Below are 18,328 nucleotides of genomic sequence, written 5' to 3'. Positions count from 1 at the left end.
TATCAGGTGCGCGGTTTGCCTTCACCTGTGGCTGTGAGGGCTCATTCTACCAGAGGCAAGGCGGCCTCTCGAGCCCTCCTTTCCGGGGCCTCTTGCAGGCCTCTTGCAGGATGTTGTTTAGCGGCTGGCTGGGCCACTCCGCACACATTCATTCGGTTTTACAGTCTTGACCTTCCTTCGGCACCTGGCACTCGTGCGCTCTCCTCTTAGTCGTGCCACTTTATTGCACACAGGGGCAGGCGGGGTTTTCGGCACGGTTTAGTGGGTATCTCGTTCCCATAGTGTCGTAACCGACGCAGTTCGAGTTCCCTCGAAGGGGAACGTCTCGGGTTACGTATGTAACCCTGGTTCCCCGAGAAGGGGAACGAGACACTGCGTCGGCCCGCCGCACCTCTCTCCCCGCCTGAAGAGCCTGCTTCATAGTTAAGCTAATGATGAGTGTGTACAGGTGTGCTTTATACTCCTCCGGTTATTCCGTCACACCTTACCGTTCTAGCAACAAGCCAATAGGATTGGAGTGATTTCATTCACGTTCAGACCTGCTTCGCCTAGAGGCGTTCCCATAGTGTCGTAACCGACGCAGTGTCTCGTTCCCCTTCTCGGGGAACCAGGGTTACATACGTAACCCGAGACGTTTTCACACAGTGTAGGCGGTCAGTGGATTATCTGCCATCTCTGTTTAGGTCTAGTCAATGCACCCTACAGCCAGGCACTTTTGAATAAACATGCTTAATGTTCTGCTTTTAATTGTACTTGCTTCATTACACAAAATATCCCTAAAGGACACAAATGTGGCTTTCTTGCATCAAATTGTGTGATAATACACTCAAAAAGATGACACTGCTTGAAGATAAACCAGGATTTCTAAGCTTTCTTGATAACTTGAGCACCTCATTTCATTTATGGAAACTAATTCCCACCAAAAAAAGACAAAAAGGAATGAAAAGAAAATAAATGAAAATGCTTATGATAAGTTACTATCTCATAGTTTGGACTTAGTACCTTGTAATTTTGACATACAGTAAGAAATACCCGGTGGCCCGTCACAGCCTTGCAGTCTGCTATCTATGTTGTTGACCCTGGTAGACCATGACAGGGGAACATCAGGTCAATATGTGTAGTATGTTACACTGTACTCTCCCTCCCACGCAGCTTGCGAGCGTGAAGGCACTCCACCTGCAGCTCAGTTCACTCAACAAGAGACAAAAAAGTAAGCAAAAGCATCTTAACTCACCCAGAGAGCAGATTATTTGATGTTTAAGAGTGTGTGAGCATAATGCAGTTATATATGAAGTTACATTTTCTCTGGGGTGCTTGCATGTGATGCTTTACTGATTTGTTCCTGTGTTTTCTAATATTGACTTGCTTGCAATTTTTGTTTTTGGCATGCACATGTTGGAAGTGTCAGTGCTAAACACGGTGGGTCAGATGCAGATACAAACAAGCTGATTGTAATTTGCACCAGATGAACAGTTTGTGTTTCTCTGCATCTGGGAGTATCTACTCTTGTGTGTATGCATCTGTGTATGGGTTTCTGTATTTTTTGCACGTGTCAGTATAGGTGGGTGTGTTCGGTGTGTGTCTTGGGACATCTGTCAGAGTTTAGGAGAGGGAGAGATGGAGGGAACCAACATGCAGCAGGATAGAAGTACTGATCACACAGCAGAGCACCGAGAACAGAGTCTCAGGGTCATACAGTCCATCATGCTCAATTACACCCGGCTAGATGCTGACCTTGTGGCACTCATAATGTTGCATATTCAGCCAAGCGTTTCTCACAAACGAAGAAGATTAGGGTCAGTTACGTACCGTGGAAAAAAAGAAAAAACGTCTCTGGTTGGGAATGGGGATGGCCGCTGGCGTCATCCTCTTACCTGGCTCAGAGCATATTGTGTCCTCTTGATTGTGGCAAATAAGCCGATTACTGAAAATATTTGCTTTGATAATGTGTTGGTTATCAGATGAATGTGCGTTGAGATGAGGCAGGAGGTATAAAAGAGGTTGAGATTATTTGAACAGCAAATGAAAAGTTATATCTTCACACAAATACTTTATGAATATGATTTACTGGCGGCAAAAGGTGGATCTTCACATCTTTGTGCCAACAAACTACTAGCTTTTGGATAAGAATTCCAGTTTATTACAACTTGGGTCTTCCTTTCGCTCCTATCTGTAATAATAACATCACTAAGTTGATTGAAAAAACAGCAGTCCAGAAACAAATCCCCCAGTTTAGGCAAAATATTAAGACAAAATGAAAGCGGTAAAATGATTACCTTAAACATCCATCACAGTTGGAGAGAGTAAGAAAGTATGTTTATTTTCTCTATATTTTGGACTGTGGACGCTTCTTTACACAGGAGGAGTTTCTGCCACATTTTTAGTCTTTCACTCACATGCAGCTGACGTACGTCTGTGTTTTTTAATTATTTATTTTCTTTTGTATTACGCGTGTAACTATAACGATTGTGTATTGGGCTCTGAACACTGCCAAAATGTGTATGACCTTCCTGAATGCATCACATGTAGACACTGATGGGGGACTGAAGTGGCTACTCTGCTAATGTGCTGCTTTCAATAAACCACCTGTTTAGAAGTTGTCAGTCTGGCGAAATAGGAAATTTAAAGACATCACTTTGGGCAATTTTTACAAAATACTTTATCTGAAAAATTAACTGGCAGATTAATTGATCATGAAAATCATTAGTTGCTTTGCCACCTTTGTGCAAAGAGGGATTATTATCAACATTTTGAGTTTGCTCACTATTGGTTTATACAATCTGATCATTTAACTGTTCGTGTTTCTCTCCCTGTTGGACATTGTTGCGGCAATATCATTCTGTTCCCAGATTTAAGCAATTACTACTGATATAAACAATGAGAAAAACTCCAAAAACAAGACCCAAGTGGTAAAAAAGTGGAATTATCCTTTAAGGAAAAACAGCTTTGTTTGTAACTTCATGATGATGCGGTTTTGATGTTCTCTCAAAGGGTTCCATAAAAGCTCAGAGAAGCATTTTATCCTTCAACTCAAGTGGAAAGCGGAAATCTCCCAAGCTGAAGTTATAAGATTACGAGTTTGTGTGTGTGTTATTGTGGCTGAAGTCTGCTGCCATCAAACAGATGGGGCTTCTTTTTCATCTCATCCAGGGGAGACACAGCCATCCATCCCCCTTCTCCTTTACTTTCCCACACCCCACCTCTCTTCCTCTCTCTTTCCGTGGTCCTCCTCAACTCTTGTGGGAATCTACCCATAATGCACTGTGAGGAAATTGCCCCATAATGAATACAGCACTTCTAAATTGGAATACAGCCGCAGGCAGGGACCAGACCGGCTGCTGAAATATTCACAAAGCTTTATTAATGCTGTTATTCCTGGCAGATGCACTGTGCGTACGAACAGTTGGCGATAATCATACTGTGCCACTGGGTTGTACAGTTTATGGCAAATTATTATTAACTATCAGGACATCAATGTAATCTTCTCTCTTTCCTTTACTCTCAGTTTATATTCAAATCTGCTTTATAGGCATGGTAGCAATTATTATTATTATTATGTATTGCATGCTTTGCATAGGTTCTGAAAATTATTTTAAAAATGCAAACTCTATAAATTCAAACCAAGTGACAATGAACTGACAGTGAAGTTTGTAAGGCGAGGGATTAATTCACGGTGAACACTCACTCATTTCGTGTCGTGGGTGTCAAGTGATTGACAGGCAGCGGAGCATAATCACAAAGGATGTCAGCAATCGGTGACAAGTTCTGTCTCCAACCATGTCTACTCCTTGCCGTGACTCGTTCATCCAATCAAAGAGCCTGAAACGTTGTCGTATCCAATAAGAAGACTTGGAAGATGTCAAAGATATTTTTGAGATGGCATACACTGCTTCTTTTTACAGAAAACCAGTAAAAACGATGAATAAAAATGAGCAGACCCTGGACAAGTTATATTGCACAAAGACTTTATTTTTCTTCATACTTTGTGCTGTACAGCTTCTGATAAATCATTAACTGCCTGCTGTTGTGTAATGTTACATAATGTCACTGTGACTGCATAATCACTTTGGAAATGTATCAAGTAGAGTAGAAAGATTTAAACTGAAAAAGCATGTGTGTCTCTGTAACCTGAACTTAAAGCTGCTATAATCAATATTTGTATATTAACAGTGGATGAAATAAATACGGCTACATTCAGACTGCAGACCTTAATGCTCAATTCCCATTTTTTTTCTCAGATCTGCTTCTTTTTTTTCACATTGTTGTTTAAATGTGGCCCATATCAGACTCCAGTGTGAACTGTCCACAGCCTGAAAGTGACCCGCATGCGCAGAAGAATAACACGACATCACACAGCACGCTGTCTTACGCTACAGAAGTAAACAAGGAGCAACAGAGGTTAGCTCCAGTTAGCTCACGGGAGACTCCCATTTTTTATTGTTCTCTCATGGGTCACATTTTCATGAATTATGACAAGTGTTCACAACTTTATGTTCTTTTAATTACAGTTTCTGGCGCTGGACACTTTGGCAGTCTGAACGTAGTCTAAGAGGTCACTCTTATGATGAACTATCACCAGACTCTGCAGTTCCACTCAGCTTTACTGAGCTTTTTTTATGTCTTTCAGCTCAATAGTTTTGGTTTAACAGCCTGTTAAACTACAACTGTTCTTGTTGTCACTCTCATCAGCATTGTGTTCCCAGCACAAGAGTTCAGATAAACCCCTAAAGAGCCAGATATTCACCTCAGTGAAACTAGGGCTAGCTATATCTACCACAGCAAAAACAGTATGGCGCTGTATAGATACACTGACAATGGAATTATCTGTGTTTATGATCCTAGGGCTTAATCGGGAGATGCTGGGGACCCGGGAGGTAGCAAATCTTTACTTTCCTTCAAGTTTTACAAATGACAGCACAGAAATCCAGCTGGATGATGTTGTTTTTGTGCCTCAATGGTCTGCATCACTTTCCGTTGTGTCATGAATTCCTTGAAGTCCAAAAATATAAGACAATTTTCTTCTCTCGCCCTCATTTATCTCTATTTTCATGTCAAACAACACAATATCTGTTTGACCCACTTCCCAAAACCTAACCAGCGGAATATGGATAGAGATACTAACATCTTCTTCCTTCCATTTTTCTTATCACTGTGTTTGTTATTTCAAATTCCAGACCTTTGTCACCAATTAGCACCAATCTTTAGGTTTTTATTGAGGTTACATCACTCTATACTTCGATGTGTGTTTATGTGTGAAGCGGCTGCGAATGACTACACTACTGCTGAACTGGGTCGTGGGTAACATGTTGCTATGGCAACTGCTATTTGCCGGCCCTGGGGCCAAGAACTGCTTTTCGCTTTCTTTCTTTCTTACCTTTGTCCCTCTGCACGCTTTCTATTGATCCCTTGCTCGGTCTCTCCATTCACCTCTGCTTTCCTTTTTCTATCTTGCACTCCTCGCTCGTTCCTTCTCAGTTTTACTTCATCTCCTCCTCTCATCCCTCCATTTTGTCTTTGGCTGTGGAAAAAAAAACAAAAAGAGCAGGCATCTATTATCATTATGAAAACTGTCACTCTCAGCCGCAAATTGAAATCCTAATTTAAGCTGGGGAACATTTTCTAGTTTTGTACTACAGGCCGCAATAGTGTTTTTGGAAGGAGAACAAGCTTTCACAGCAGGGGATGTTAATCCTTAATTGCAGCTCTTGTCTGTCAAATTATTTGCTGTTCTGTCGCTTGACAGAATTAACAGAAATCCCCAAATCTTTTGTTCTTTCATATTGACTAGCTGGTGTTCATGTGCCTTCACAGACCGCCTGAAAAACGCTCCCACAACCTGATACATCGTCCTTGGTCTGAGTTTGTTGAGATAATATATGATACAGCATCGTAACAGGAGCATAACATATTGTCTAAACTCCAGCTGGCTTATTGTAAGTACAGAGTGGGCATGCAATCATATTTCAAGCAGAGAAGAAGGCAGAGGTAGCAAGATGCAGCGAGCTGTGAAACGAGAGAGATGGGCCGGCCTCGGTGTGTCACCTAAATTCTACTCTAATGAATAGTCCATTGATTTCCATTAGGGCTTGCTGGAGCTGACCACTTCGGTCTGTCTGTTGCCCATTAGCACACTTTAAAACGGAGGCTGATAAAAAGTCATAGCCACAGGCGAAGCAGATGAGGGGAGTGTTCAATATTTAAAAGAAACCTGTTATTTCATCCATGAAGCTGCATGGGGCCAGGGAGAAGAGTTAACAGCGGAAATAATATAAACCATTCATTCACTGTTGGAATGTATCTGAAATTCAAGTTCATTTTTTTCTTAAAACAAATTAGCTAAGCTAAGAGGCTCCTTTCCCCAATATGAAAGGAGTTATAGTCCAAGTCCATGAATGTCAAGATAACGTCACCTGGAAATTCTTGATTTGCATTTGAAAAAGCAGGATTATTACTTCTCAGTGGCAGGTTTTATTATCTTCTCTAAATTAAAAAAAGAGGACAGGAAGACTAACAGTCTAAATTACCTGTTGAGATTGACCTTTTATAGCAGGATGGAGTGTCAGAGCAGAGCAGCTTTTAAACAGCCTCCCAGTCATCATTGTATCGACCATTGCTGCCCCCCTCGAGGCCTGGCCTGTTTCTCGGCTCAGGATTTTAGAGCCATCTAGCCTTATCAGCTCCACCTCTCCATCAGCCCGCTTCCTTCATTAACATTAATAGGATTTGGATCTATTATGCAACGAGCCTCCGCTCGATTACGCAACACCGTCTTCAGCAGTAGCAGCACACTTTGGAGGGGAGCAGTGTCATCTTAGATGTATGGCTTGGGTTTTCATTCATTCAGACACGGAGAAGAGGTGTTTTCTATATGTGTCGGCACATGACCTCGCAGTGCGGTCAGAAACCTAAAAAACTGGCCTTAACAACAAAAGGAGGGCACTACAAGTAAACAGAACAAAACAGTTCTTATCGGATAAAAGAGTTCTGTATTAAGTCTGATAAAAGGTATAAAAACACTGCCGTCGAGTCTGACACATTTTACTTCCAGCAGAGTGGGTGAGCTTACTGTGAGCTCAAAACAATGACTGAGAAAAGCAACTGGGGACGCCAGACTTAGAAAACTGCAGCCGCCTTGTTTGCGCAAGGTTTTTATGTCATGTGACATTGTGACGTTTTGCAGCGCTGGCGAAAGTCAGACAATAATTTTAACTGGAATGCCTTATGTTGAGTCCAGCATACATCACATTCCCACATGAAGTCAAACGCACCTATTACAATGGAATCTGAGGAGAACATTAATGTGTGTACCAAACATCATGGCAAACCATCCAATAGTTGACATTTCATTAAATACCACTAAAGTCAACCTCATGGTGACGCTACAGGAAAAAAAACTAGAAAAAGTCACCAAAGTCGGTTGAATTCATCGCCTGATATCCATGAATGTCTCTAAAAATGTTCATGGCAATCCATTAAATTGTTGAGAAATTTAATTCTGTACCAACGTGGTGAGCTAACCGACTTTCCCCAGCAGTGATGATATTGATGATTCTCCTTCCCCTCAGTAGGGTTGAAATCAATCTGCTCTTTTAAACTCATCAATAACAGCTGTCCACAAGCATACACTACCTGGCCTGAACACGGTCAACAATGTATTCAAGGCTTTACAAATAGAGATGTTCAGTTTCAGAAAAGCTCTGAAGATTTAATAAAAATGCTTCAGAGTTGGCACTTGGAGCGGGTTGTTATGGAAACAGCAAAGTAGCACACACAAGACAGTTTTGTCTTCTTTTTTTTCCAAAGTAACTTCCTGCTTTGCTGGAGGAGCTATTTTTAAACAGGTGTTATATAAGATGCGACTCTTGTGCTCAATACAATGTGTTATCTTCCCTCCTTCCCATTCCTCTTCATACTCTTGACTATGTGCAGTTTCCTGTACCTGTATCACATATAGCTCAAAACTCACTTGGGAAGCTTCACGCGCTGCCACAGTTAATGGAAAACAAATGTACAAATTTATCATAATCATCATTCTGTAGAAACTGCTCAGGCACAAAGGATAAATTTCCATCAGTCATCATCATTCTGGAGTTGTGAAAAATGAGAAACATGAAACTATGTGCAAGGTGTGCAGGCCAGTTTTAGCCTCTTTCAGTTTCTCATCTTATCTGACATTTGCATTGGATTTGTTATTTCACTAAAACTAAGAATAAATTAGGCAAAACATCTTATGTCATGTCTTATATTTACTTTCATCTGCAAGAGTAACACCACCTAACAGTAAAGGCGTCTTAAGTATTTTAGAGGTAGGCTACAGATCTAAACACGGTGCCACTTAAATGTCCTAGCAATAGCTAGTTATTTGTTTATGTTATAAGTTATTCATGCAATCTCAGAAAAAAAGGTTTTGAAATGTTTCTTTTGGGACAATAGGGAGAGTAGAGTAGTTTTTTGGAGCAGTGTGATGTGAGCATGTAGCACAGCTTACATATAATATTTAGCACTCCTAGCTGAGCTCAAACTGAATGCACACTAACTGTAGAAGATGCTATGATTAGCCACTCGACATGCCTGACACAGAGAAGTGTTGTCTTCTCTTGTAGACCCAAGTGAGACAAGGGTGACGCTAACACAGGTCACACATGCTTGATTCAGCCCAAACAGTACTAACATTTACACAGGTTTCTAGACATGAGCAATAGTTAAACAGCAGTGGACAGAAGGCCATTATGAGTTGCAGTGAGTGTCATCACCAGAGCCGATCAAGCCACTTTATGAGGTGTCACGTTGCAGCAGTCTGCTCTGTTTCTGCTCCTGCTTGGTTTACATCATACATTTGGTTTGCACTTTTAAATTTGACTTTCTCATATCTTCCTTAAAGCATTTTTTTCTAGTTTCCTACAGCTAAGCTTTCTCTCTCTGCCTCCCTTTGCAGGATGCTTCGAGTGCTGCATCAAGTGTCTGGGCGGGGTGCCCTACGCCTCCCTGGTGGCCACCATCCTCTGCTTCTCAGGCGTGGCCCTGTTCTGCGGCTGCGGCCACGTGGCCCTGACCGGGACCCTGACCATGGTGGAGAACCACTTCTCAAGGGACACAAGCGACCATGCCAACCTGGCCATGGTGTAAGTTCATTGTGGGCCAGTTGACAACATATGACACTGCACAATCTTTCCTTATCAATGAAATAGAGCACTAAAGCACTAAAACACATAACAGCTTACATGCTTTACAGTAAGTTTTCGAAAAGACTGAAAGGAGGATGATGTCTCAATAAACGTTTAAAAGATGAGTCACTGATGAGACTATTAATGGTTTCAGTAGAAAGCTTTGGTAGGCCTACTACCCCTGCAGTTATTAAATCTGTGGAGAAGAGCCACCCACATTATCTTCTATGATGATTCAGAATCGCCTTAAACTAGTAAATGTCTCTCAAGTGCGCATTTACAGAAATAGTACAGATATTCTGAAAAAATAAAATAATGTAAGGAGGCGTTTACAACATGTCATCTGTCAAAAGGATATTTTTTGGACCATTTATTTCAAAATGGATGCTGCAGTCACAGGGAAGATTCCCAACGAGACACTGTTTGAGCTACTGTAAACCATACTGGATGAAGGATCTATTCAATTAAATAATTTAAAGCTTCACAATGTGAGATTGTTATGTTAAAGAAACGCTAAGTAACTTTTGTTGAACAGCAGACACGGACCATAAGTGTCTGCTGTTCAACAAATCATAAATTATCTTTTTATCTTATAAATCTTTCTGTTAAGTTAGCTAATGTTAGCTAACATAAGCTACTGTTCATATTTCTCTAACGTTAACCACCATTTACCATAAGATGTTTGCATTATTTTGACTAAAGTTATCTAACAGCTACTATAAGCTACCAGTCATATCTCTTTAAAGTTAGCCAACATTAGCCAAAATAAGCTACCGGTCATACGTCGCTGACATTAGGCACCTTGTACAGTTACTGCTCATACCAGAACAAACACAAAACACTGAGTGTATTGAATTTAGATTGAAAATGCAACTTTGCCACATTCAGCTTTAAAAGCCCTGTATAATTGGTTTGATTTTTAACATTGTCCTTTATTTTCTGTGCGTGTTCAGGATTCAGATCTTTCAGTACATCATCTACGGCATCGCCTCTTTCTTCTTCGTCTACGCCATCATCCTGCTGGCTGAGGGCTTTTACACCACCAGCGCCATCAAGAAGGAGCTGCAGAGCGATTTTAAGACCACCGCCTGTGGTCGCTGCATTACTGCCTTCGTATGTCAACACACGCACACAAACACAAACACACACACACACACACACACACACACAACTACATGCAGCTGCGGCAAATCATCACACCCACTGACCCAGTTACACGCCAAATTAAAAATGAGATTTTAATTACTTTGATGTGTATTTTATAATGTTGTTGCTTAAAATAGTGTTTACAGGCTTAGAAAAAAATTAACACTAAACAGTCATTCATAATGCTTTAGAAGCCAGAACAAGGGACATCATGAAAATGCTGCAGAGGCACATTCACACACCTCTACCTCACATTTATGGACACACACAGACTCATAAGAAAGACGTGCAATGACTTGTGTACACATACACACACACTTGAGCCCTTGAGGGTAACTCTGGCACAGTTTGTCCTTTCTAGCCTGATTAGTCTAATTGCTGCTGATGTCCAGTAACATTAGCTCAAACACAGACTCTGGGTGTGTATTGTGTATGTGGTGGGTGAAGGTCTTAAAGGAATAATATTAACCTATATGCAACTCAAGACAAAATAAAAATCTCCTTTCTTTTCACCTCTCCTCAGTTCATGTTCCTGACCTACATCCTGGCTCTGGCCTTCCTCGCCATATTCGGCTTCACGGCGATACCCGTTTTCCTCTTCTTCAACATGTGGAATACCTGTGCTGCCATGAAGTCTCCTGACGCCAACATCACCTCACCTGACTCCATCTGTGTGGATGTCAGGCAGTACGGTGAGTTGTCCCCCCTACATCCCAGTACAGTCATTGATTAGTTTGAGTTTGCGACATTTAATTCATTCCAGCAGTGTTGTAATTTACCTTTTCTGTATACCATGTTTCCTCAAGTAATTATTGACAAAACCAACATGAGATATTGACACATAAGTTGTGGCTGATTCGAACAAGTAAATTTTGTTCGAATCAGAAATCAAAAATTGTTTTTGTCGATATATGATTGTTCGCATACTTCAAACACAAAATGACTGTAGGGGACAACATCAAAAGCTGAAAATTATCATTAAGGTTCATTCATTTCTTCGGCTATCACATTTCAATAAGGATTAGAAATATGGCAAACATAATGTCATGTTGCGAAATCTAAGGAATCAAGAGCTGTTTCTGAACAGTGATACGGTCTCACGGGGTAGGTTTTTCCCTAGTAGTGTTAAGTGTTTATCATTTCATTCTAATAAATACCACAAACTATTGTTATGAAGATTGGTAGCCTCAAAGCAGTGTTTCTCAGCTCATTCTTGAATCATCAAGGCCAGCCTGTCCTTTCTATTTTTGCCCCTGCTCTGATTCTGCACACCTGATATAATTAAAGATGACACATTTTCATCAGAGTTTAATTGGATCAGGTGTGCAGGAACTAGGAGGACAGGTGGGCCTTGATAAATGGGTTTACAAAACCACCGTTTTACAGTAAAATATTAGTAATGGATTATACACAAATTTATGAGGCTCAATTTCCTGCTTGTGTAATGTCAAACCATTCTTTATCTTCAGAACCACTGGTTTAGATTTTTTGAATGGTCTACCGTTAAGTGAGAAGCACTTTACTATTTGCTAACAAAGCTGTTTTTAAAATTAGCTGCCAAAACATAATTATAGAAGTGTAAAACCACACAAAAAATAATAAATAATATTAAATATAACATGTTGCATATCCCCCAGGCATTTTTATTTTCAGGGATCAGATTGCATGCTGTGTTACATGTCTTCAAAGTTTAAGAGAAATTCCCCTGATCACGGCAAATCAGCTCAAACATGAAGGCTAGCCTCGGCAATAAAAGCTTTAGACTTCGCACATAAAAAAACTTCCTGGTGCTTGTCACATGTAACCCAGGTTTTACTGCAGGAAAGCAAAATATAGAAAGAAGCCCACATTTTACAAACTACAGCCATCTTTAGGCATCCTACGTGCCATGTCTCTCAAAAGTTAGCTGACATTAGCCATAAGCTAATGATTATATCCATGTAAAGTTACCCAACATTAGCCATAAGCTAACATAAGCTACTCTCAAGTTAACTAACATTAGCCACCATAGTGCTTGTACCAGAAAGGCTGTAGCAGAAAAAACGCTGAGTGTATTGAACTGAGCACATTATAAATACACCCATTATACACTTATATTACAGTATGATTCAAAAGGCTTTTCTCTGCCCTCTGTCCCTATAAATTCTTAAAAGATATTTATCACTATCTCAGGTTTGCTTTAAATATAATTTTCTAAACAGGAAGGGGTCAAACATATATACATTTGGGTTATTGAGAGCCTGATTGGATCTCTATGAAAATCCACCTTCCTGAAGTATTACAGCACGGTAATGCTCTCCTGTAATTGCATATCTGGTTATCTGTTTGATAGCCTAATGTACAGTATGTGACCCACATTTGAAGGACAGCTGGCCCGCTTACAAAGTAGGATCAGGATCGCATATGCTTCATTGGCAGTGTACTATACTGTATGAAATATTAACACCAGTTACTAGCAGTCATCAAATTATTTTAATACAGTTGATGAGTGAACGGTTTAGATAGGTTTATGCAATATGCAATAATGACAATATTAATGATAAGAATAAAAAGAAAAGAACAAATATAGCCTATAATAAGTCTATGCTAACCAAAAATGTTCATCATCACTGCAAAGAAGTAAATCGAAATTGACTCATACTTTTCCTGTAGTAGAGGCTCACAGGCCTGGACAGCAGCAGCCCTGTTTCCTTTAATCTTTATCCGAGCCTAATTCATAATGCCTTCAATCATAGTCTCGGGGGAGGAAAAAGCTTCTTGTCTCAGATGAGAAAGCGGCCATCCTGTGATGTTTCATCTCTCTGATCCTGTAGGTATTATTCCCTGGAACGCCACACCGGGAAAAGCTTGTGGGTCCACACTGGGAGATATCTGTAACACCAGCGAGGTGAGAGGACACTGACCTTTTCTTTTCTTTTCTGTTTTATCTTCCCCTCCCTCACTAATTTTCGTTTTCTCCTCCACAGTTCTACCTGTCCTACCACCTCTACATCGTTGCGTTTGCCGGCGCTGGTGCCACTGTCATCGCATTGGTAAGCTGCTCATGATCCCACCGATAATGTGCTTCTCAAAATATGCACGTTGCCATGGTGTGCTTATCTGTTTCCATAGCAACCCCGCCTCTCACGTTTGTCAGTATGTCATCCTATGGGCTGAAATCCAGCCTGCCTCTGCTGTGTGAGTGTGTGTAGACGGGGTCAGTGTTTTACTCTGCTGCAGAGGCGGACTGTTTTGTATCATGTCCAGGGAAATGGAGATACTAAAAAAAGCTTCAAACACCACTCCAGATGTTGTGTTGGGTCACCTGGCAGCCCACTACACTGTGATGTTTTCCAGCTAACTTATTTAGGAGAAGAAAAAGAGATTTGTTTTGTCATTTTTGTTCATAACGGTGAATAAACTTGTCATTTTGTCAAATTGGATCATTTGACCATTGCTATATTTGCCCCAAGCATTTCAATGAAAATATTTAGCACCATTAAATGTGTATTTAAACTGATTGTTGTGGTTTTCTCATATGCTTTATATTTAACAACTATTTTGCTACATTTGAGCATTGCTAACTGTACCCATATTGTTACCCTGATTTCAGTAGGACTATAACTTTGTGAAATCACCTCTTCTATTTTGGCTGTGATTGAGTCAATTAGTCAAAAAGGCAGTTTTGTGCCATTAGACAACCTATTTTATTCAACAATTATTTTGTTAAATTTGAGCATTGCTGAATTCAACCCAGGTTTTCATCCCAAACGAAGACTACCAGGTGATTTCATTAACAGATAATTAGTGGAATCACCTGGAAGCATGAGTCACGGTGACTAAATTAAGTATACTCAAAAAGGTCAGTATTAAGTACACTAAAAACACTCGTCCCACAAGTCAATGAATAAAGGAAGATCATAGAAAAGTATAACTTTTTTGTAATAAAAAGTTGCCTTCTGTAACTGTATGTACTATATGCTAATCATTATAGTAAACTGTTATTGCAGTTAGTGTACAAAGAATCAACACACTTTATTGTTTTATACTAGTAGGAAATTATATAATATGTGCAGACCTCAATCAAACTGCAACGTTGGAAAGTCACTCCAATTGAACTTCAAAGAGAAAGCAATTTTCCAAAAATTCCATAGTTATTTAATGTTCCTGGAAGTATCTGTGGAGTTGTTTGAACACCATCCACCATTGGTTCTAATTTTTTCCATCTGTTAGCAGCTTTGTGCATTCCATTGTGGGAGTATAGTTTCCATCAAAAGCACAAAGAAAATAAAGCATCATGGATTCTGTTTTGAGAATACATTTAGTCCCTTTTCCAGGGTGAACACACCACATACTTCAAACCAGCTTAAAATTAGTACATAGTATGGAACTGGGACATAACAGTAGTTTGAATGGGGTACATTATGCTTGTATTGCAATTTTCTGTAAGAAAAACAGTTGAGTCTGTTGATTTCTTCTATAAAAACTGCAACGGCATACTGTGACAATTAGTATATACAACATACTGCATTATATTGATATGTAGTATCGAATTGGGACACGAGTCATCCACTGCATTAAAATGAAGAAAACATCTTGCTTTCTCTTCAGATCCACTACCTGATGATTTTGTCGGCCAACTGGGCCTACCTGAAGAGTGCTGTCTCCACGCACGAGTACCAGGACATCAAGACCAAGGATGACCAGGACCTGGAGGCCGAGGCACGTTCCAAGGAGGGCCAGAACTCCTCCTCTTACTCATAAGGACAAGCGATCCACTCCCGCCAACACCCATCTCCTCTCCACACCTCAACCCCCCACCCTGCAACACCCAGCACCCGTCCTTCTCTCCGTTAAAACAAACCACCTCGGTCATGTTTGATAGTCCCCCAACCTCCTGATTCTCCATCCTCTTCCCTTCCATGATGTTTGAGTTGTGGGCTCCCACCAGAAGGGAAGAGAATAGAAGATCAGGAGAAGCGACAGGCCCAGACGGAGGCAGTTGCTTCAGATCGGGAGAGCTCGTCCGCTGTGGGTGGAGCTCAGGTTGGTAGATCAGTTCAGAAGCGTCTCCTGCCCCGTGCTATTGGCCGGCGGCTCATGTGAACATGGCCCGGCTGTGATGGCCTCGCGCCCTGAGCCAGCACAGCCTATCGACACACAGCTCCTAACAGCCTAAAAAAACATTGTTCACGTCTGCTTCAGCCACAGGGAAGCCAGGCAGCGACCAACTTCCTTCGTTTTTGGTGTTTTATATGCATATATATATGAATATATTGTGCGAATTTGTACGAATGTTGTGTTTTTTTTTAATACTCTGAAAAGTATGCCAGGTATTATTATGATTATTGATTTCTTCTTAAAGTTTTTGCGCTCATAGGTTTTTTCTCCTTTACTTTTTCTCCATTTTAAACTTTTTATTGCTAATGCTCAATAAGTTGTTGCACTATTACAAAACAAAAAAATAAGGGAGAATGAAAATCCCTTAAAAACACAAAGCACCCCAGCCAACCCTCTCTCACAGAAATACCTAAAAGTCATCATGTGGTATCTCAAGGATTATTGTGCATTTACATGATGAAAGTTTATTTATCTGCAGAGTAATTAACTGTTCATTTAAGACCAGAGGTGTAGCAAACTTTTATTAAAGGAATAGTTTTGGGAAATACGCTTATTTGCTTTCTTGTCAAGGGTTAAATGAGGAGATTAAGATAAATATAGATAAGCTAATGCCAGCAGCAGGCTAGCTTAGGTTAGCATAAAGACTGGAAACAGGGGGAAACTGGCCTTGCTCTGTTTATATGTAATGAAATCTGCCTATTACCACATCTAAACTCACCAATTAACATTTTATGTCTTGTTTGTTTAATTCACACAAAAACTGATGTGTCAAAACAAAAATTTGCTGTTTTATGAGGGGTTATCAGCCACACCTTTCTTTGCGCCGCTTCTTTATAAAGGCTCCATTAACGATAACCCCCATGTCAAACTACACCTTGTTGTTTTTACACTTTGGTTTTTGTGTAAATTAAACACATAAGATATATTGTATTAAATAATGAGCTTTGCAGGCAAAGCCAGGCTAGCTGTTTCCAGTGTTTAAGCTAAGCTAAGCTAACCAGCTGTGTTAGCTTGATGTTTACCGCACGAACATGACTGGTAACAATCTTCTCATCTAACTTGAATAAGTACATTTCCCAATATGTCAAACTATTTCTATTAAGACCTTTATGGTTTTTGTTACACTCATCACCAGCGGCAGCAGAAATAAAAGATAAATCTGTCACGGTCTTTTAACTTCAAGAAGACACACCTCAGGTATCAAACCAAATCTGATTTTAGCCAGTTGTGTTCTTTTCCAAAGCTTCACCATCTGAACACTAATCCTTACCAGATTGGTACGCTGTCCTGTATGAATTATACAGTAAAAAACAGTTCTGTCATTTGCTAAAAGTCCTCCTTTTGCCGATGAAGTTCACCTGTAAATAGCTGAATCACCCTAAAAGATTTCGAATTACACCTCTCCCAAAACGGGGAGAACACAATCAGTGTTTCGCCATGCTCTTATATTATTTTTTTCCACAAATATGTAAATGTACCCTTTGAGATATGTGTTTAGCACTCAAATACTAGTTCTGCATTTGATATAATAATTGTAATGTAACATCTTAAATGATATGTCGTGAGAGGGATACAGTGCAGTCATGATATGATATGATGGATTGAGGTGCTTGTGATGTATACATTTCAAAATGTGAAAATAAATATGGAAATGGATGGACTTTTAATGTTTTATCAGTTTTAGGCAACTGAGCTCTTCTTGTGATTCAGTAATAATGATTTTATGGAATTTGTTTGTGCTTTTTTTTCCTCGATGACCAGCCAAATGAGTGACTCATCAACTTGTGAGTTGAGAAGAAAAAGTCACTTTTTCTTTTATTTTCTTTTTAACATCATGCCTCTCATATGAGCCACAGAGACTGTTTTGGATGTTTACACTCTGGATAAACACAAGTCAGGAATTTTCATACATTAATTTTATAATCAGGTATTGTTTAAGTATCATGAACTATATTCTATATTGATCATCACTGGTTAGTTTACCCTAAAAAAAAAAACACTGAAGAAGACACATTTTTTAACTTGATGAGATGAAGCATGTCAGTATTGTCCATGTGTGCAGCTGTCTATTCTGTATAAAAAAGGACTATATTGCCATGTGTGTTATGTTTGATAAATATACGTGCTTTGCCAGCAGGTTGATGTAAAGGCAAACTTCAATTTCCTATAAGACAATGCGTGTCAGGGTGTTGTTGTTTCCTCGTTATTTGCATGAAGGAGACATGACTGTGTCTTTGCAGTTTTTCAGGTGATGTGTAGTCAATTGTACTGACAACTATGGTAGGCGGTGTTTGCCCCCCTCCTCCACCACCCCCCTTCCATCCACTCTTTTCTAAAGAAAACTCCATTGTACTTTGATGGCATTGTAGTCCCTGTAGGTGTTTCATTATGGTTTTATTTTTTAAGTTGGAAATAGTTCTATGACTCCTATATAGTGATGATTTTTGTAACCTTCTCTAGTAAAACCGATATTTTTTATTATCGTGACACCGTTGTTTCCTGTCTCGTTCTTGTGTTTGGGTCTCTGAAGTGATTTGAACTTTGGTTTTTCCTTTTTATGCTAACACTCCAATAATTCAAATCAAAGCTATAATATACAATGTATTGCTGTAGAACTAACTAGGGATTTCCTTGAATTATCTATTTAAGGTTTCTAAAACATCATATAATAGTGAAAAATACCTATTGAAACATCAAAAAAACCCAGATTTTACAAATTACTATAATGTAAGACAGGGAAAAGCAGCAGTTTTTTAAATGCAAGAAGTTGCGTGAAATATTTAATCAAATATTAGCCGATACATTGTCTGTTGACTGACTTTTTGGAAACCACATAATCTTTTCAGCTCTACTTGCTTGGTAAATAGTTACCTAAAAAATGTATAAATCAACTTATTATTAAGCTCGCAAAACTTATT

The 18,328-nt window shown here is 39.7% G+C and overlaps 1 protein-coding gene across 2 annotated transcripts in view; it reads left to right on the top strand.

The window, feature by feature from the left end:
- LOC119903772 (neuronal membrane glycoprotein M6-b-like) overlaps positions 1 to 17,897 on the top strand; it is a 57,112-nt gene extending 39,215 nt beyond the window's left edge. For both annotated transcript variants that reach the window (XM_038720024.1, XM_038720016.1), the window contains exons 2-7: positions 8,936 to 9,122; positions 10,118 to 10,277; positions 10,834 to 11,002; positions 13,124 to 13,197; positions 13,277 to 13,342; positions 14,901 to 17,897. In XM_038720024.1, the coding sequence (XP_038575952.1) occupies positions 8,936 to 9,122; positions 10,118 to 10,277; positions 10,834 to 11,002; positions 13,124 to 13,197; positions 13,277 to 13,342; positions 14,901 to 15,053 (809 nt within the window). In that variant the 3' untranslated portion in view covers positions 15,054 to 17,897. The remainder of the gene's footprint in view (positions 1 to 8,935; positions 9,123 to 10,117; positions 10,278 to 10,833; positions 11,003 to 13,123; positions 13,198 to 13,276; positions 13,343 to 14,900) is intronic.
- The last annotated feature ends 431 nt before the right edge of the window (positions 17,898 to 18,328 follow it).

The sequence above is a fragment of the Micropterus salmoides genome, unplaced genomic scaffold (assembly GCF_014851395.1).
Source record: "Micropterus salmoides isolate LMB-PRFRI ecotype aquatic unplaced genomic scaffold, ASM1485139v1 Ms_hic_scaffold_1, whole genome shotgun sequence".
Lineage (NCBI taxonomy): Eukaryota > Metazoa > Chordata > Actinopteri > Centrarchiformes > Centrarchidae > Micropterus > Micropterus salmoides.
The sequence above is the reverse complement of the archived record's forward strand: the minus strand, read 5'-3'. Positions and strand labels throughout refer to the sequence as shown.